The sequence below is a fragment of the Sorex fumeus genome, unplaced genomic scaffold (genome assembly GCF_029834395.1).
Source record: "Sorex fumeus unplaced genomic scaffold, SorFum_2.1 ptg000078l, whole genome shotgun sequence".
Classification (NCBI taxonomy): domain Eukaryota; kingdom Metazoa; phylum Chordata; class Mammalia; order Eulipotyphla; family Soricidae; genus Sorex; species Sorex fumeus.
This window is the reverse complement of record NW_026606135.1, coordinates 9590866-9612265: the sequence shown is the minus strand read 5'-3', so window position 1 is coordinate 9612265 and position 21400 is coordinate 9590866. Positions and strand designations below refer to the sequence as shown.

Below are 21400 nucleotides of genomic sequence, written 5' to 3'. Positions count from 1 at the left end.
GGGCTGGGGGGGATCTTCAGTCTGCACCCAGGACTGGCAGATGCCCCTAGAGAAGGAAACAGCTGGGGGGCCAGAATTTCACCTCATGCATTCCTCCTGGCCTTCACATTTCCCCATCATATCTGAAAATGGGATTTTGTGACTTACCATTTTTTCTTCCAGTTTTGCAGGTCAGTCAGATGACTCTGGTCTGTGATACCCCACCTAGTTAAAAAGTTGTCTGTACGTTCTTAGAAATCTCAGCCATGTAACCTGTGTGAAATGTTCGTTTCTTTTAAACCCCATTTCTCTCTCCCTCCCCACCCCCTTTCTGTTCCAGTGACTTCATGTTTGCTTTTCAGATACAAACCCCAGAGCCCTACCATGCTCGCTGTACTACTTATTCTCATGTTCCCTTTTGTGCATCAGAAAATCTTTCTACTCTTGCCTCTTTAAACCTGTGGTTTAGCTCTGACACACATTCTCCTTTTTATGTTTATTTTAGTTCTCTTTTGATGACCCTGGGTCTAACTCAGGGCAGGGCCTCAAGCTGTGAGGCTTCCCCTCCTTTTCATGTTTTATCAGCAAAGTTTTGTGAGATAATACGGTTCTCAGCAGATTAGAAGCTCTCTTCCAGCTTCCACTTCTACCTATCTCTGTTTCTTACAGGGAAGAAAGAGTTAAAAACGGAAAACTTTTGATTTTTTTTTTTTTTTTACTTAATTGGATTTCTTTTGACAAAAGATTGCATTTCTTTTGACTGATGTGAATTCTTGTTTGGGGGACTGTGAGGGAGGAGAAATGGGGTCAGGGAAGGGCTGCGGGTGTTACCGGGTGTTACCCGGGAACTGGGGGAGAAGGCAACAGCGATATATGATTTCCTTAAGCACCACCTTCTGCTCCTCCCCTTCCCACGCTTCCTCTTTCTTTCCAGTTTCAGCTCCGTCATAAATAACTAGTGTGAATGCCCTTGGGCAGGTTGCTTCATCGCTGGGCTTTTGTTTCCTCCTGGGCTGGAGGAGAATGACCTTCAGTGGCTGCTGTGACCTACTACTATGTAGGGAGAATGGAAAAATTAAATGAGCAATTTTATAAAACCTGTAGGACACTTGAAAATGGAAGTGATTGTTAGGATTAGTTTCATGCAGTCCCAGCTGTCTCACATTTCTTTTCCAGCAGCCTGAAGGCAACCTGCAGAAGGATAGTTTGAAACACTGAGTCCGAAAACTATAAGAAATCTGTAGGGAACTGCATAGCAAGTGGTTTGAAGTGGTGGGCAGCTGGGAGATGATACAGACCTTTCGTGCTTGCCTTGAATGGGTTGGCCCCGGTTCACCACCACGCAGGGTTCCCCAGCACCTCCAGGGGTGACTTCTGAGCACAGAGCCAGGAGTAGCCCCTGACTGCCAGATGTGACTCCCAAAATCCCCAAAAGCAAACAAGAGGTAGAAAGTGGAGACTTTTATTCTTTTGCTTCTGTCACTTATGGAATAAACCACCATTGACTTGAATACTTGAAAATCAAACAGTTTGCAATAGCACTTAACTCTTATAATTACACTGCTGTAGGATTTCTTTACATGGAAACTATCCATATTCATTTGAGGTTTTTTTTTTTTAATTAGAAATTTCTTTCTAAAGTGCTGAGGCATTCTAACAGAGTTAGAAGAGCTGGCATTCTAACTAGAACGAAGCCAGAGCATGTCCTCAGAAGAAAATAAGGTTCAACTGGCTGGGTTTTAGTTTAAAACCTTTATTCTCTAGCTGGCATATGAAATAGTCATGGGGACATGGTTTCCTGAGACATGTCAGAATTTTATATCAAGGAATGCGAACAGTGTTTGGAAATATCCTTTTAGTGGTTCTAAACTGTATTCATATTGTGAGTATCCTAGGTTCTCATGTCACTACTACCACGATACTCTCTCTACTTAACTGCTGGTTAAGAAAGGGTATTTGTGGTATGGTTCTGAGCCAGGCATTGTCTGGGTGCTGCGTCTCCTGACGTTTACGGGCACTGTAGGGAAGTTTCAATTTCACCTATGGTTTTGGGAGTGGGTGGATGGATTCCGCAGAAGGAAGGCTTGGGTTTCTAAGTTGACCATTAGCACAATCATTTCACCTGCCCAAGTTTATAGGTTGTCCATTTGAAAAATAAAAATGGATCAGTTCTCACTTTAAATATACCTGGGTCTATTGATTAGGCAGGCAAAGGAAATGCAAACATTTCACTCTATTAAGTAGGCTATGAACTACTTAAAGAGCTAAGACTGTTGCATATCATCCGAATAAAAGTATTCACATGAAGCCTTTTTTCTTGCTATGAGACCTTGGAAATTGTGGATTTGGAAATCAGTTTTTGTGAACCAGCAATTTAATTCTAGATAATGTTTTAGGACTAGGTAAAAAAGTCCATGTTTTTAGTTTTAGTTTCATTAATATGTCAAACTTGATATTTTTTTGCCAAAAATATAGCTTTTTTTGGGGGGTGGCACTCCCAGTGGTGCTCAGGTGTTACTCCTGATCAGGAATCACTCCTGGTGGGTTCAGGGAACCATATTGGGTGCCAGGGATTGGATCCAGGTCCTCCACATGCAAGGCAATTGTCCTTCCCATTTTAGGGGCACTGTCTCTGGCCCCTAAAAATATGCACCCCCCTCCCTAGTTACTTGCCTCTGGTCTTCCCTTCTTTTTTGTTTGGTTCTTCCTCACCTACTTTCCTTACTCTTGGACAGAGTAAGGTGCCCCCCACACCCCTTCGTGACTCCCTCAGTGTCCTGGGGATAACTTTGTCACCATATTTATAAGCAAAGTCTGGGTTCCTTCAGAGCAAGGACTTTGGCACAGAAATGTAATGTATATTACATAGTTGTCTGGCCCTTTAATAGGTCCCCTTGATATTTGTTTGAGTGTGTGGGATAAGAGTACATGTGGGACCGGGAGCTAAGAAGTTAGTTTTGGGTCTTTTTCTTTTTTTGAATATGTGTGTGTGTGTGTGTGTGTGTGTGTGTGTGTGTGTGTGTGTGTGGCGCGCGTGCATGGGGAGTTTAACCTAGGGCTTCAGCTGTCTAAGTTTGCTTTCTATCCCCTGCTCCAAAGCTGAGTTCTGATTAAAAAAAAAATAAATAACCTGTTTGCTCTAAGATCTTGGGTGAATGATTTAGGCTCTCTGAATTTCAGTTTCCCTGTAAGATAAGGAAACAGTTGGTCTAGAGACCTTGTTAAAATGGTTCAGTGATTGTAGATAGACTGCCGAGAAAGGACGGTATGATATCTAGTGACCCTTTCTGCTTTTTCCCATCTGATTTTAGTCATTGTTTTCAATTCTGAACGAAACTACCAAAGAGTGCTGGGATTACTGAGTATCTCTCTAGTCGATTAGAATGTCAAAACAATTCTGTGGCTTACTTTGAAGTTTCCAGTGTATGATCACATCCCTAAAATGTAAAGCAATTTCATTGCTCCTAAAATTTTGACTTTGACAAGTTAAAAATATCAAGTAAATGTCTGGGAAAGCATTTGGGTTTGCACTAGCTTGTCATCTCTCTGAAAGTCAAGAATACTTGCTTGCTGTGGTGCTTATCGGAGAGCATTTGTAATAAAATAAATTACTTCTGAAGGCTTATGCTAATGAGGGAGCCGGGATGAGACGTTAGACATGTGATCTTGAGTATAAATACAGACACAGGCCAGCTGGTGATGAATTCATCGCTGGAGGAGGCGTTCCCCAGCATTGTCTTCAGCCCTGCAGGTGAGAATCAGATTGTGGTAGAACTTGATGGTGGTTATGCAGGAGCTAAACCGGACTGTGTTGATTCAGTGTGGGGATTCATCTTAGTGTCGCCTTTGTTACTGTTTCTTTTGGCTTTCTCTTCCTCAAGAAGTTATGGTGTTTGATTGAGAGGATTGCCAGCTTAGAAATTTGTAGCAATCTGTGATCTTATGAACAAATATCTAAAAGTGGTCGGGCAGATTTTTTTGTTTGACATGAAGCCTAAATCCTTCTTCCTCTCAGCCATCTCAGGGATGTTAATCAGTCCCCTAACTTCTTTGGCCAAATGAATTATATCCATTGTAGTGATGAACTCTGATCGTTTATTTTTCTTGGAAGAAAATGAAAATCCGGGGAACTCAAGCAATAGTATAGCGGGTAGGGCAATTGCTGACCAGGTTTGATCCCTGGCACCACATACGGTTCCCCAAACCTATTGGAAGTGATCCCCGAGTGCAAAACCAGGAGTAAGCCCAGAGCACTGCCGGGTGTGGTCCTCAAACAAAAAACCAAAACCAAGGGAAAAAACCCTCAATAATATACCACATCTTAAAAATTGAAAATGGAAATCTGGAGAAGGGAAGTTCTAATTTTTAAAAAATATGGAACATAGATAGCCTATGCTGCAGGTCGGCAGAGCCTGGCAAGCTCCCTGTGACGTATTCGATATGCCAAACACAGTAACAACAAAGTCTCCAATGGAGACGTTACTGGGCCCGCTCGAGCAAATCGATGAACAACGGGAGGGCCTTTACCTTTACTTTTTTACCTTATGCTGCAGGTAGTGATCTTAACCATAATGAATTTTTCACCTCCTCAGTGTGACAATTTGTCCTACTGAATTTGAGCTATATTTCATCTCTTCACTGCAGTTGTGATAATTGGACAGAAGTTTTAGAGTTCCATCATTGTCATCATCCCCTATTATACTTCAATCTTTGGGGATTCTGGGTTTCCCTAGCTCCAAGGAGCTTGAGAAACAGTAAAAGGAATCGGATGTAAACAAATGATCATGGAACCAAAAGAGCCACTGTCCTTTGCTCTTTCCTCCTGGAATCTTTCCTTAGAAACCCAACCTCTTTTCCTCTCTCCAATTGGGCCTTGCAGTTCGTTACTTCAGTTTTCTTTGTGGTCTACTCTGTTGCCTTTTAATGCTTCTATGGTTGGGGGGCTTTAATGGATGTTGCCTTGTGCATTTCTTTTTTAAATTTTTTATTTTATTGAGTCAACATGAGATAGAGCATTATAAAGCTGTTCATGATTGGGTTTCTGTCATACAATGTTCCAACACCAGTTCCCTCCACCAGTGTCATTTCCCAGCACCAGTGTCCCCAGGTTCCTACCACCCCAACCCCCACCTGCCTCTGTGACAGGCACCTTTCTTCTCTCTCTCTCTCTCTCTCTCTGTCTCTCTGTCTCTCATTTTCTCTCTCTCATTTTTGGCATTATGGTTTGCAATACAGATGCTGAAAGGTTATGTTTATCCTTTTACCTACTTTCAACACTCAGTTTCTGTTCAGAGTCATCAACTAATGTTGTCATATGGACCTCTTCTATCTTAACTACCCTCCACCCCCCACACCCTTGTGGTAGTGGTAATTTCCAACCATTGACCAGTTTCCTGGCCCGTTTCCCCTGACATTGGATATTAGTTTCTTACTGTTGTTGTTGTTGTTGTTTGTTTGTTTTACTAAATATTCCTCTTGTGCATTTCTTAATGTTGTTGCTATGTTAAAACTTTTTTTTTTTTGGTGCTGTTGGGAATCAAACTGAGGGAGTTTGCAAAGTAATATATGCAAAGCATGTGTTATACCTAGCCAAGGTATCAAGGAACAAACCAAAATTTACTCAATTTAGGAGGTGGTGTAGCCTCTGTATTATCTCTTCAGCCCTCTGATCTTATTTATTTATTTGTTGCTTTTTCGGCAATGCTCAGGGGTTACTCCTGGCTCTGTACTCAGGAATTACTCCTGACCATGCTCAGGAACCGTATGAAATGCCTGGAATTGAACCCAGGTTGGCCACTTGCAAGGAAGACGTCCTACCCTCTGTACTATCACTCTGGCCCCAACTTTGCCTTATTTTTTAAGAAATTATTTTTACTACATATAAAGCAAGACCTGGGATTTGGGGATATAGCTCACTAGTGAAGTGCTTGCTTTCAAGTTTGAGAACCTGGGTTCTGTCCCTGGCACCACCTAGACACAAACACAGAGAGGCTGGAAGGCAGCTCAAAGAGCTGGTTCAGCCAAGATTTGATTCCAGGTACTGCATGCTTCCCTGAGCTCTGGGAGAGATACCTCTTACTCCTGCCCCCAGCACTGTTGACTGTGGTCCCAAAACCAAAACAGATGAGGCGAGATTTGGCATTGTGTAAATACTGTGTGATTTTTTTAAAAAAATTGACGTTGGGCGGGGGACATGAGCGCATGGGTTAATGCACATGCCTTGCAGGTGTCTGACATCTGACCTTGGGACCATATGGTCTTCCTGCACTTTGCCAGGTATAACTCCTTCCCAGAGTTGGTTCTCTTTTTTTTTTTTTTGTATTATATGTTTAGTGTGATCTTGCAGTGCCGGTCTTTAAAATTTTAAATATTTTCAATATATTTAAAACATTTTATTTTTTTGTTTTTTGGGGTCACACCTAGCTGTGCTTACTTTTGGTACTGCACCAGGGATCTCTTACTCCTGGTGCTGCAGGGCTTAGGAGACCAGATGTGGTAACAGAGTTTGAATCTGGGTCAGTCATGTCCGGGGCAAGTGCTTTCCCTGCTGTCCTACCCCTTTGATGTCTTGTTAGAATAGTAGTTATAGGTGATTTCAGTGGATTTTTCCTTCAGAGATTTTCATGCAAAAAATATTTTATGCAGAGCGATTGTGTGTATATTTATGTCCCCTCTGATCTACCTACAGATACGGGTGTACAGGGCCAGGAATGCAGTTCAGTAGTAGAACACGTGCTTTGCGTGTATGAGACCTTGAGTTACATCTTTGGCTCTGTAATAAATAGGTAAATAAATGAATAGATTTAGATATATATTGGTTGAGGTTTTGGTTTGTTTGGTTTGGAGAGTCACACCCAGCAATGCTTGGGAAGCCTCTGGCATGCCAAACTATCTGTTCAGCTCCCTGACCTAGCTATCTGTCCCTGTATGTTTGTCTTTAAGGAACAGTCAGATCCATTTATTTTGTCTTCCAAGTGAAAAGCAAATAAGCAAATACAGGATCATTTTTCTTCTTTTCAGGTGTGTCTTTATTTTCATCTAATTGATATATTGTCCTACTATAATAGCAAGTTTTTTTTTTTTTGGCTTAGTTTTGGTGTGAGGGGTAGGGGGTCACTCCCAGCTCAATGGTTAGGGATGTAGCTCAGTAACAGTGCTGTGTGGCTTGGGGGAGTTTGAACGCTAGACTCTTTCTCATCACTCCTGGGAAGCTTGCACTCTGGCCCTTTGAGTCATCTCTCTGGTTCCAGTTGTTTTGTTTCTTAAGCAATATTCAACATAGACAGAAATAGCTTAGTGTCAAAAACATGTAACATACCAAAGACTCTGGAAAAATCCCTTCACTGAACTGATATTGCCTTACAGTTCCTCATGACCCTGTCTGTTTGATAATGATGTCCTTCTCATCACTTTATCTCCAGCTTTTCTAGAGAAGATAGGAGAGGTCTGCCAGAGGAAGGGCCATCCTTCTAAGAGAAATAACCAAACGTCTCCACTGAATTTATTTCTGAGTTGTTTCTGCTTGAGTATTCGACTTGGTCAAGTAACAAAAATTGTTTGGAATTAGGAAGATAACCAGTTTTGTTTGTTGTATCTTTCCTTTTGCTGTCTTCATAGCATAGCACACAGCCCGAGTCTCTTAATGTGCTTTAGGAGGTCACAGGATTATTCCTATGAGGATTCTTAGTGTTTGAGTTCCAGATCTGCTGCATCTTTGTCTTCAGGTTGAGCAATGTTTTGGCTGACTCAGTAATAATTCTTATGTAATCTCTTACCTCATACGCTCTAGCAGATAACTCTGAAATAGGTGCAGAAGCAGTTATCAGTCATTGAAAAATATTCTAGGTCAATAGAATGGCCATTTCATGGTCTAATCTATTCTGTTTCAAATCTCTAGGTAAATATAGCCTAGATACAAATAAGACTCCTCAAAAATCAGTATTGTTAGTATTTCAGGCTCGGGATGTCACTTGTGGCAGTACACATACCTCCCATATGTGAGGCCTTTGGTTCAATCCCAAGCCCCCCACAGTGTATGTGCGTGTGTGCATGTGTGTGTGTGTGTGTGTGTGTGTGTGTGTGTGGAGAGAGAGAGAGAGAGAGAGAGAGGGTTGGGGGGAGAGGGAGAACAGTACAATGGTTAAGGTGCTTGCCTTGCATGCCAGGAGTAAGCCCTGAGCACAGAGCCAGGAGTAAGCCCTGAGCACTGCTAGATGTCACCCAAAATCCAAAACAAACCTTATATAAGAGAAATAACAAACATTTCCATTAGAGAAATAACAAACATTTCCATTAAGTTCCTAAGTTGTTTCTGTTTGGGCATTCATCTTGACCAGGTTACAAAGATTACTTGATTAGGAAGTTCCATTTTTATCAGTTATGTTTTACTGACTTCATATATATAAAGAATGAGATCTAAGAGGGAGGAAAGAGGAATACTCGGTAGATAAACTTTATAAAAAGTTCTCTTCAGATCTTTTCCCTCTTCCCTTCCCTTTATTGCTGCTGCTGTGTTTAAAAGTAGCATACACAATAACTCGGATATTGTGCTTGCTCTGGGGGTTCACATCTGACTTAGGGGCTCACCAGAAGCAGGAAGGAGGTCACTTAATTTTCACTGTGGTACTGACCATATGCACATCGGGGCTGTTCTCGGTGGTTGTGGTTCTCAACCAGGATTCAGTTCTTGTTTTTTATGTGATGATGTATTTTATTGGTTTGCTTGACGTTATTTGTTGTCCTTTTAAAAGAAATCACAGCCCAATAATTGGGAAAAAAATTTTTTTTTCTTCTCTAGTTTCAATAAAAAACCTTACAGCAAAATGAATAACCCGGCTATCAAGAAACTAGGAAATCACATTATCAAATCTCCTGAAGACAAGCGAGAGTACCGCGGGCTTGAGCTGGCCAATGGTATCAAAGTACTTCTCATCAGTGACCCCACCACGGATAAGTCATCAGCAGCACTCGATGTACACATAGGTACCGTGATTGAAAATTGGGATTTTGGGGGCTGGAGCGATAGCACAGCGGGTAGGGAGTTTGCCTGGCACACGGCCAACCCAGGTTTGATTCCCAGCATCCCATATGGTCCCTTGAGCACTGCCAGGGGTAATTCCTGAGTGCAGAGCCAGGAGTAACCCCTGAACATTGCCGGGTATGACCCAAAAATCAAAAAAAGAAAATTGGGATTTTTGGTTGTTCTGTTTCATTGTCTAATGTTGACATTTAATAGAAACTCTTCCATATTGATGTAAACGAAAGCCTAGCAAATACCACTTTTATGTACCTTACTTTGTAAGCAGTCCTGTACAACTAACAGTGCACAGTGATAAAGTCAATACATTTACCAGAAAGGCCATCCTATTAGGCTCCCATAGAAGGTGACCAGACAGCAAGGAAATTTGCTGCCATCCTTTCTAGAAACAACTGTACTGTTTTCCTTTGCAAACATATTTTTGTATACTGAGAAACAGCATATTCCTAGTTGCTTTCTCTCTCTCATATCCTAGATTCTCATGTACATAATTCTTTCACCCTTACTCTTGCCTTAAAAGGTACCTCTTTCTTCCCATTGATTTGCTGCTCTCGTCTGGCAATGATATGAGCAGTTATACGCATGGGATAGAGTGACGTGGGACCTTTGTAAATGGGGATGAAGTGACAGTTTCATCCCGTCTGCATGGTCTCAACATTGCTTTTAAAAAAAGTAAATAAGTGAAAGGTACTTTCATGGGACCTGGAGTGATAGTTTAGAGGGTTAAGTAGCCTTTGAACACTGGTGGGTGTCTAGGTATGGCCTGCACACCAAAAAGTAAGTCAAGTTTGCTCCTTTACTGTTTCGGTTTTGGTTTTTGGGCCATTCCTCGTGGTGCTCAGGACTTCTTGTGGACTTGGGGAACCATGTGTGGTGCCAAGGATCGAACCCGGGTTAGCCTTGGCACCGCAAGCATCCTCCCTGCGGTGCAATATCTCCAGCTCTGATTTGCTTCTTTTCTACTTATACGTGTTAGTGAAGTTCATTTTTCCCTCTCTCTGAGAAGCTCTTAGCAAAATGATTGAGAATTGAAGGAATTCGCAATCATCACATGTTGAACACATGCCACATAATACAGTGAGTTTAGAGTTTTTAACTTATATGTACACAACTATGTGAGTTTGGTAACATATAAAAAGTGACTGAAGTAAGAGAAATCAGGTTTATATTGAGTTTCATAGCTGCTAGAGTTACTAACCTCCAAGCCTAGGTTCTAAGCACTGTGCTTTAGTAAACTCTTACAATAAAATGTAAGAACTAGAAATTGCTAGCTCTTATAAAAGAGTGGGTTCAACTCGAAATTCCTGTTGAGAGAGGTTAAGTAATCCGCCCAAGGTCACCACCTAATTAATGTCTAAAGCACTGAGACTAGAGTCTGAACTGCTTCAGAGAGGCCTATTTCAGACTTTCTCTGATTGGATAGTTGAATTTGTCTTGTTGACAGAAATCAGAAGTTACAGATCATCTGTAACTTTTGTGCTTGATAGCTTTTAGTATAAAAAATTATATGTATTTTTCTTTTTCAGGTTCATTGTCAGATCCTCCAAATATTGCTGGCTTAAGTCATTTTTGTGAACATATGCTGTTTTTGGGAACAAAAAAATACCCTAAAGAAAATGAATACAGCCAGTTTCTCAGTGAGCATGCAGGAAGTTCGAACGCCTTCACGAGTGGAGAGCATACCAACTACTACTTCGACGTTTCCCACGAACACTTGGAAGGTGCCCTAGACAGGTAATGCTGAATTCACCCAACAAATTAGCCAGCTGTGTGTACTTACCACATAATTATTATTTTTAAAAAGATGTCTTCATAGCATTATTTTTAAAAAATTTTTATTAGTGAAACATCATGAGGTACAGTTGTAGACTTACAAATTTTTGTGCTTGGGTTTCAATTAGACAATGTTCGAGTACCCATCCCTCCACCAGTGCCCATTTCCCACCACCACGGATCCCAGTATCCTTCCCACCCCCCATCCCACCCTGCCTCTGTGGCAGGGCATTCCCTTTTGTCCTCTCTCCTTTTGGGTGCTGTGGTTTGCAAAAGAGGAATTGAGTGGAGATCATGTTCGGTCTACAGTCTACTTTCAGCTCATAGCATTATATCTTAACGAAGGTCTTTTAACTAGCCCCTTTCTCCCTGTGTTTTATAAAAAAGGTGAGAGATGTCATATATATATATTCATCATGATAAAGAAAGAATGGTATGACTCTAAACTAGCCTTCAGGCCTACAGAATATTTTATTGACTTATAAAGTGCTCAGTAGCCCTTCCCAGTTCTAACTGGAGTGACATGCAAAGCATGTGGTGACATAAACAGCAGCAGTGTCATGGGTCCCCTCTCCTGTTTGAGGATGCTAGGTGTTGGGTGTTCTTTTCCTCTGTTCGCAAGGATACTCATCAGATTCAGATGTTTTGATCTGCTGTGTCAACTCCGATGATTAGGTTTTTGGGGAGGTGGGGTATTTGGGCCACACCCATTGGTGTTTAGGGATAATTCCTGACTGGGCACTGAGTGACCATATGGGATGCCAGGGATCCAACCCGGGTTCGTTGTGTGCAAGGCAAGTGCCTTACCTGCTGTACCATCTCTCTAGCCCCTAGATATTTATTTATTTTTAAACAATTTAAATTAATTCTTGAGCACCAAAAAATATTAACAGGGCAGTAGTGCCATAGGTCCAGAATACAAGACTGGGTCATAGTAGTCCTTTGTTTATGCTAGCTTATGTTTCAGTCATTTAGGCAGCAACTTTGAGGTGTAATCATCTTTTTTTTTTTTTTAAATTGTTCATAATCTTTGATTACATTTGATATTTGAACACCAATCCCACCACCATTATACCTTCCTACCAGCAGATCTCCATCCCAAACCCCAAACCCTATATTCCTGGAAGCCTGCTGTTAATGAATTCCCTGGGGGGTTTAGGGATCATACACTGAATTTAATTTTCTGCTTTACAAATTCTATAGCAGCTGTTCGTATACCAGTTTCTATATGATGGGGGGAATGTAAATATGAACATATCTTTAAAAACTGTTATTGATTGTGTCAGAATTGCTTGGGGCATAATCATGACTCTGGACTATTAGGTACTTGAGGTTGTGTGTCCAAAATACCTTTTGTTTAATTTGTTTGATTATGGACTCTAGATACATGGAGTTTGCCTGTGTATTGGCATGAGTAAAGTACTTATCGCAATATGATATGCCTGGTGTGCTTAAAATAAATATCAAGTTAGAATATCACGTAATGATGGATCTGTCCTCTTGGACAGCTGGTCTGTGAGATGCAGTGCTGAGCTGTTTATAGACTGAAGTTTCTTGGACTGATTAGTAGTTCTACTAGACAGAACCTTTATCCTTGGTTCCATCTGACTTTTTCGCTCTTGCTTTTATAAGATGGGGTCTAGAATTTCTTTAAAAGAATTACAGAAGTAGGAAGGAGGGCTGGAGAGAGAGCACAGCGGGTCAGGTGCCCACCTTGCGTGTGACTGGAGTTCAGTCTGGAACTTGCAGCCCCACTTGGAGTGATCCCTGAGCACAGATTGAGGAGAAAGCCCTGAGCAATGCCGGGTGTGGCCCCAAACAAAACAAACAAGGCATCTTCAAATTGTACTGTTGCTATAAGGGAAAATAGTCTTGAGAAAAGAAAGTTTGTTTTTTAATATAAGAAAAAAAATCCATATCTAAATAGAACCTTTTGAAAGTACTTTTATTAAAATGTTTGAGGAGTGGACTGGAGGGATGTTACAGGGGTTAAGCTACTTGCTTCGTATGATGCTGCCTGTGGTCACATCCCTGGCTATGGTGTAGTCCTCTGAGTGCCACCAGGAGTGACTCCTGAGCTCAGAATTAAGAGTAGCTTCTGTACTCTTGTAGTACTCTTCTACTACTCTTGTACTACTCTTGGTGTCCGTGTTCCCCCCGCCCCCCAACAAAACCTGAATCTTAATGAAATGGCGTCTGCAAACTGTAAAGGGACCATCTGGTATGAGGATTGAATCCGGGCCGCCAGCATGCAAAGCGTGGGCTCCAGGCCATTGAGCCATCTCCCTGGCCTCTAAATGACAATAACTCTTACATAACTGCTGCCACTTTAAATCTGCCTTGACTTTTTGGTGTGTGCTGTGATTATTTCTAATCAGTGTGTATTTGGTCTTAATCCTGACCCTGCCCCATAGCTCCTGAAACCCTGGTGATTTACTTCCTAAATAATGAAAACCTACCAGAGGCGTGTTTTGTTTTTTCAGGGTGTGACCTTGAGGATGTCACTGAGTTAGTCCCCAAGATGGTTAGAGAATGGAAGTGGAAGAAAATCCAGCTTTATGATTACAGGGTTGGAACTGTCCACACCTTCAAGGAGGGGAGAAGGACTCAGTCACCAGTAGCCAGTGGATTGACCTGTTGTGTGTATGTAATGCACAAATACCTCCCAAATGCCCAGGAGGACTCAAGAGCGAGTGTCTTCCTTGCAGGCATCAGCATGGGGGCTCTGACCTTCTCTCCCATTGTTTGCCCCGGGTGTCACTTTCAGGTGACGGTAAACGAATAATCTAGTAAGCACAGTGTTTCCCGGAATCCTGTCAGCTACTTTAGGGAATTTCATCGTACTTAAGGAGGAGAGTGTGGGACCCTCTAAGCTTTGACTTGGAGACAGATGATCGCCCGGGTCTGTGGTTAGCCTAGGGAAGTAGAGAGAGGGCTGAAAGTCTGGAAGAACTAAATCTTCTGTGGGCTGGGACCAGCTGGATGGAGGTAAATCCGAGGACATCTGTGTGTGTGTAGCAGAACTGCTGGGTGGGGCAGGGAAAATGGGGAATAGTGTGTCAGAGTTAGAGGTGGTAATCTGTTTTTGTATTTTCACTAATTCAACATCATGGTTTGGTCAACATCTGAATTTACATATGTCCAATATTATAGTTTTTCTTCTCTCTTACAATCTACTTCATATTTTTCCTTTTTTTGTTTGTTTGGCCATGCCAGGCATTGATGCTCATGACTTACTCCCGGCTCTGTGCTCAGGAATCAACCTGGCAGGCTGGGGGATGCTGGGGATTGAACCTGGTCAGCTTCATAGAAGGCAAACGCCCTTCCCCGCTGTGTTAACACTCTGGCCCTAGCTTGTTTTTCTTCTGACCTCCAAATTTATTATCTTCTGCTTTTGAAGGATTCCTCGGCACCACCCTTAGCCTGCAGCTCTTCGGCATATCCTTAACTACACAAGTGCAGCCCAGTGCTCTGCGGGCTTTCCCTTCCCTTCTCCGTCAGTTTTACTGAGGCCTCGCCATTCCCCTAGGTTCTTGTTGTCATGCTCCTTAATTAGGTTGATTTGGGGCCCAGCATAGAGCACCTCCACCAACCTGACATGCACAGACCCATCCAGTTGGATGCAGGTACACAAAGATGGCCTTGGTGCCGCTTCACGAATTGCACATGCCAGGACATGGTGACTGCGGGTGGTCCCCACACCTCTTGGAAGGTAGCGTTGAGGGTCTCAGTAGCACAGCCTCTGCCTTGGCAATGTGTGTCTTGGCCACCTCTCCCCTCCCCCCAGCCTCCACCTCTGTGAAACTTGGTGGCAGCAGGGAAAGTACCTCTTTTCCTTTTCCTTTCTCTCTTCCTTTTTTCTCTTTCTCCTTGTCCTCTCTTTTCCATGTATTTTGCATCATATCCAGCGATGCTAAGGGCTACTCCTGGCTCAGTGCCTGAGCTTCCCTTCCACTCATGCTTGGGGGACCAGATGGTGCCAGTGACCAAACACAGGCTCTCACACGTCAAACATACCCTCTGATCCTTTGAACCATCTCCCTGCCCTCTATTTGTTTTTTTCTTAGTAGCCATAGTAATGCTTCCTGATTCTGTAGAATTTAGATTTCCTCTCTGTTGACAGTCTTTCAAATTGTCGTGTTTTATACTCGTAGGTTTGCACAGTTTTTCCTGTGTCCCTTGTTTGATGAGAGTTGCAAAGACCGAGAGGTGAATGCAGTTGATTCCGAACACGAGAAGAATGTGATGAATGATGCCTGGAGACTCTTCCAGTTGGAAAAAGCGACGGGAAATCCCAAACACCCATTCAGCAAATTTGGGACAGGTTTGTCTAAAGCGGCTCTCATGCTCCTTGACCTCATTTAAACCCATGGCCTCTTTGCACAGTATTACATTTTACTGTTCAACTGGAAAGTTTCAAAACTCCTGTTTTCTGTTTACCCTGTCATTTTTTAACCGTGTTCCGACACTTATATTAAGGGCCTGGTCCCTGTGTAAACACCTGTGTTTTGACACATGAAGCTGAAGCTTAGGTGTGTGGGCTTCATGGAGAAGGTTATAGGCCATTGAGAGAGACAAGTGACCCAGCATGAAGCAAGCTTGCTCGAAAACAAAATAGAGAGCTTGTTTTCAGAATTTTCAGACATTAGGAATAAAGTGGTTGGGTGCCAGAGAGAGATTTTACGGGGAGGAAAATGCTTGCCTTGCCCTCGGCTGCCCCAGGTTCTGTCCCTGGCTCTGCATCGAGTCTCAAGTCCACTAAGTCCCAGTCACCCAGTCAGGAGTGATCCCTGAGCACAAAGTCGAGAGTCAGCCCTGAGCACTGCCAGGTGTAGCCCCCCCCCCAAAAAAAAAGTGGTTAAGGATGTCAAACGGGAGTCGCTCTTGGTATTGGGCTTTATACTTAATACTCAGGAGAATATTTTCCACATTGTAGCAACAGTGACCCTAAACAGTTACCTAATTCTCTTCAGGGTTTCGCTGGCCGTCCGATTCAGATTAGGGTCTAATTGTTTAAGGAGCAAAAAGGAGTTGGGAATAGATCTTAACCAGCATTTCAAAGGGAGGAGATAATAGAGCCTTTTATTCTGAACTCTACCTTCCAAATGGAAATGCTATTTTTAGAGCCCATTTCAAGACTTGTTGAATCTTCTGCTCCCACCAGCTCCCCCCTCCTCCTCCGGGTTGGGTGTGTACATCCTAGCAATAGCTCCACGGCAGGGCAGACAGCGCAGAAACTCCAGTCCCTGTGCTCAGAGAGCAGCGCTGTCCCAGAAGGAGAGGAGAAGCGAAACTGAGAGGGGAAAGAGAGTCAGTGGAGAGCTCTGATTTTAAAATTGCATGCTTTTTAATTTATTCATCTGTGAGATAGATCCTTACGAAGCTGTGCATGACTGGGTTTCAGTCACACAGTGATCCAGCACCCATTCCTCCACCGGTGTACATTTCCCGGCACCAGTGACCAATGTCCCCATTTCCCTCCCACCATCCCCCAACCGCCCTCCCCCCTCACCTCCAGTTTTCTTCTCTGTCTCTTTTGTGCATTATGGTTAATCGCATGCATTTTTTTCTTTTTTTCTTTTTGGGTCACACCCGGCGGTGCACAGGGGTTACTCCTGGCTCTGCACTCAGGAATTACTCCTGGCAGTGCTCGGGGGACCATATGGGATGCTGGGAATCGAACCCGGGTCAGCTGCGTACAAGGCAAACGCCCTACCCGCTGTACTTTCTCACCAGCCCAATCGCATACTTTTTAATGAAAAATGGATATTAAATATTTGAACAGTACAGAAGTATTGCTTGGGGACTGCGTGGTGCCAGGGATCAAATCCAGGCCTCCGATATACAAAGCATGTGCTCAGCCCTGTGTACCATCTCTCCAGACCTTTGGTGGACTTTTCTTAAGATTCCAGACAGGGCAAGGGAGGTAACGCAGAGGCCTGGGAGGCTTTACTTGTGGAGGCCTTCACCTCCAGCCCCAGTACTGTCTGGTCACCTTGGCGGCCCCTGGCACTACTCCTTGATGTGGTTTTGTGCATTGTGGGCCCCAGTATCACAGGGCCAGAGCAGAGTATTTGCCAGATCCAGGCACTGAATCTTCAGGTCTGTCCAAGTGTTTCCAGAGGGCTGGAGACAATGTACAAAGGTTAACACACTTGCCTTACATTCAGCTAATCCGGTTCAATCCCTGTTACTACGTGGTCCCTAGAGCACCACCATAAGTGAGCAGCCATCAGCAATGTAGGGTATGCTCCCTGCCCCCCTCAAAAAACAAACCTCTGAGGACCAAGTAGACAGTACAGGGTTAAGGTGCTTGCCTTATATGCAGCCAACCCTGTTTGAATCTCAGAGTCCCAAGGTCCCCCAGCACTGCCAGGCATGACCCCCCAAACGTAGAGCCAGGAGTAGCCTTCAAGGACTCTAGTAACCCCCAAACAAATGAGCAAACAGGAAGTATACCCAAGTATTGCCAGGAATGGCACTGGGACCCCTAAGCACTATTTTTATCTCCCCCCATCACCCCCCAAAATGGTATAAAGACAACTCTGTGTATGTGTGCGTGCGTGTGTGTGTGTGTGGGGGGGGGGTGGTTTAGCAGTGTTCAGGTTTACTCAGATGCTCTGAGCTCAGGGATCACGCCTGCCAGTGTGTGGGGGCCATATGCTGTACCAGAGGATCGAACTGGGATTTGCTGCGTGCAAAGCAAGCACTTCAACCCTGCCCAGCACTCTAATTCAGGACCCCTTGAAGACAGCTTTCTATTTGGAAACCAGTTAAATACACCTAGCATTGTTTTATACATTTACAAAGAATTTTTGTGTTTGTTTCTTAGATTTGGTGGGTGGATGTCCCCATTAAAATCCTTTCTTTTATTGTTTGGAGACCACATCTGGTGGTACTTGTGGCTTACTCTGGGCTCCATTCTGTGGGATCATTCCTGGCAAAGCACAGGGGACCACATGTGGTGCCGAGGATCAAACCCCACCTGGGTAAGGCAAGCGCTTCCTCACTGTACTATCTTCTGGATCCCATATATTATTTATACAGTTGCACAGGGAATTATAGAGGATTCCTCTAACGGGGAAGAGCAAGACAAAGTACCTTTCCTTATGGGCAATCTAATAGGAGCTTAGAATTTGCTCCTATTAAAGCAAATAGAAATTGCTTTAAATTGCAGTTAGAAGCAGTAATAATACTGTATTTTTTAGTCAGAGTACCTAGCACTCAATATCAGCATCACTGCTGAGAGGAATACTATGGTTTCTGAAATGTCTGCACCTTGTTGAATTGTTTGAAAAGTGGCTTTTGCAGAGTCCATGAGCATACATGGTGTATCAAGGAGAGTTCAGATGCATTAAATGCAGATTTATGGCAGTAGTTTAGTGCATGAAGTCAAACGCATGAGTTAAAATCTGGTAACTAGGCAAGTTACTTAGCTACATGATTCATTTTCCCATCTGGTAATACCAACCAATTTATAGCATTATTATAAGATTAAATGTGATATTGCTCATAAAGCACAGTGAGGAAGAATTCAGAAATTGCTCAGTAGTCGGGGAGATGGGAACTATTATGAAATAAGAATTTTTTAAATTTTATTTTATTTTAATTTTTTGCTGTGGTATGTGGTAGACCTTATAGGTGACCTTACACTTGAGTCTGGAAGGAGAGAGCCTACTGCAGGCCAAGGTTATCGATTATCAGTCTGAAACTTAAGGAGCTTAACTGGATATTGCCCTTTTTCTAATCCAAGGTCGCTTTTGCTGTTTACTGCTCAAGCTCTCTCTCTTACTGATGAGCCCATTAGAAATGCTAGAAATAACTTTCTCCCTTTCTCTTAATGTAGTGAAGGGAATATGTCGCTACAGTTTACAATGTTATGTAACGCCTAAAAAGTTTTGGTTTGAATAAATGTGTTTTTGTTTTTAAAAAGGAAGATTTATGAAACGAATTTCAAAATCATTTTATCCCAGTGATAGTTTTTTTTTTTAATTAATTCCTTTGGGTAGGGATTAAATACTTAGACAGAGAGTGCCACTGTTGTGTGAAATGGTTGGAATTACTCTTTGGGAGTTGCCTTTTAAATAGCCTGGTGATTGGACAGGAGTGATAGTACAGCAGGTAGGACGTTTGCCTTGCATGTGGCTGACCTGGGTTCGATCCCTAGCATCCGATATGGTCTCCTGAATACTGCCAGGAGTAATTCCTGAATGAGGAGCCAGGAGTAACCCCTGAGCATCATTGAGTGTGGCCCCAAAAGTCAGAAAATAAGTGAATAAATAAATAGCCTGGTGACTTGTCAGTGTAGTTCAGGACTACATTGTAGTTCAGCCACACATCTTTCAGAGATAAGTTAATAAAATTTCGTATTTCTAACATTTTAAAATGTACGGGGTGGGGGAGGGTCAGGGGGCATTTAATTAGCTCAGAGGGCTGGAGTGCATGTGTTGGATCAGGTTTAATCCCCGGCAGTCCAGTGGTCCCCTGAGCACTACCAGGAATCCTTCCCAAGCACTGAGTTGGGAGTAGCCTCTGAGGACTGCTTAGTGCACATCCTCCCCCCAGCCCAAAACTAAACAAACAAAATGTGATCTCTGAATGGTTTCTGGAGGCGAGGAGTCATGGGAAAGAGTGCATGGTGTTATGTATGTGTGGGTGGAGTTTGAAGGCATATTTGTTTTTCTAAACACTCACAAGGCTCCTGGAAAGTTATTAAGCAAAATATGAGGAAGTATGAACAGCTAAGAGTTGAGTGACCCAGGTCTGTACAAAAGTATAGAAAATGAGATCTGCTGAGTTTAGAGACCTAAGCTAACATTAAACTTTTTGGAATAGAGAGCCTTTTCTCCTTTTTATTTGGCCACTCCTGGTGGTGCTCAGATACCATACTTGCTCTGTGCTCAAGGGTCACATCTGGCAGTGTTTGAGGGACCATCGGTAGTACTGAAATTCGAGCCAGGGTCATGGTTTTTGGGCTATACTCTGCAGTGCTCACGGGCTTCTCTGGGCCCATTCCTAACAGCTTGTAAAACAGTTTTTCAGTATCTACTGAAGTGATGTTTATGCCATTTGACCATGGGAATCCATTTCTGGACATATTCCTGGGTATCCTGAAAAGGAACAACTCAGTAGTCGGACGGAGGGAGCATATACAAGAATGTACATGAAAACATTTTTTTTTCGGGGGTAATATCTCCTGTCAATGCTTGAACATCAGTCCTGGTGGTGCTCAGGGGACCATGTAGAGTTGGGAATTGAACTGGGTGTTCCTCCATGGAAAGTATGAACTCCAGCCCTTTTGTGATCTGTTACTGGGGACTGTAGAATATATTACATTGTTGCTGGGGGGGTTGATAGAGGGAGGCTGGGGAAGGGTTTGGTGTTGAAACAACGCATGCCTGAAACCTAATCATGAATGACTGTGTAGTTTCACTGTGACCAATTAAAGAAAAAAAATTAAGAATATATTACATAGCAGTGAAAATGAGCAAACTGGACTTTCAAGTATCAAACTAGGTAGAGTGCAGAATATTTTTATCAAAAAGTTAAGATGTAGAAAAAAATATACTTAAGGAAAAAAGAAAAAGTAAGTTTTAGAGCATGTCTGGTATGGAAGCTTTCTGTAAAATTTAAACACAGCCGAAACATACTGGATATTATTAATGTCTGTATAAGAATTATTAAACTTCACACTTTGATTGCTTGTCTTGAGAGTGAAGGAGGAGGAGACTTTTGCTCTGTCCTTAATAGCGTCTTTTTCCCTTTTTTAATGGAAGGAAAAAGATTTGTAATGAATATGGCAAAGTGTGATGAGACAAAACTGGGTGATATATACTTAAGTGGTGGTAATCATGTTAGTACTACTTAAGTTGTATCACTTCTCTGTGTTGAAGCATTTAAAAATATTTTAATTTTAAAATTGAAAGACAAATGTGGACTATTTCAATATTCATTTAACAGTGCGGAAATGAAAGCCCAAGAGGGTGATACTTTACAAGGTGAGCAGGAGAGAGCACCCTTTTGTGTGTAGGTGGGCTACTATATATTGATTCTCAGCTGTAGGCATAGTCCAAAAAATCCTCCTAGATTATTTATTATCTTATGCATTGAGTTTTGCAAACCTTTCTGCAACCAAATGGGTCAAGCCCTCAAATTGTGGTTCTTTCTCCTCTGATCATAGTTCTTACTTTCTCAAATTGATATCTGATAGTAGTTTTTGTTTTAAGGGACTACAGTGATAGTCTAGTGGGTGAAGCACTTGCCTTGTATGTGGCCAACCCAGGTTTGATCCTTGCACTACATAGGATTCCTCTAGCCCCACCGGGAGTGATCCCTGAGCACAGAGCCAGGAGTAAGCCTTAAGCACAGCTGTGTGTGCCTCATGGCCCAATTATTTTGTTTGTTTTGGTTTTGACTCACTTTATTTGAAAGTTGCTGTCATATAAAGTCTATGAAGTCTGTCTTCATACCTGTTTCCTTTGGAAATCTGTATGATCCTCCTAGTCACCAGCATCAGCCAGGAATTTCACCTCCTACTAGCATATTACTCAGTGATTAAAAAAAGTTTGACCTTAAAACTTGGACAGAACTGGCTTGAAATCTTTGCTCTAC

General features: G+C 42.6%; 1 protein-coding gene and 1 non-coding gene across 3 annotated transcripts in view; both read left to right on the top strand.

The window, feature by feature from the left end:
• Positions 1–21400, top strand: part of IDE (insulin degrading enzyme) — a 93056-nt gene that overhangs the window by 16312 nt on the left and 55344 nt on the right. For both annotated transcript variants that reach the window (XM_056130388.1, XM_056130387.1), the window contains exons 2-4: positions 8777–8961; positions 10543–10750; positions 14944–15113. In XM_056130388.1, coding sequence (XP_055986363.1) covers positions 8777–8961; positions 10543–10750; positions 14944–15113 — 563 coding nt within the window. The remainder of the gene's footprint in view (positions 1–8776; positions 8962–10542; positions 10751–14943; positions 15114–21400) is intronic.
• On the top strand, positions 9547–9676 carry LOC130038704 (small nucleolar RNA SNORA20). Its single transcript, XR_008794768.1, has one exon. It is a non-coding gene; the product is annotated as a small nucleolar RNA SNORA20 (small nucleolar RNA).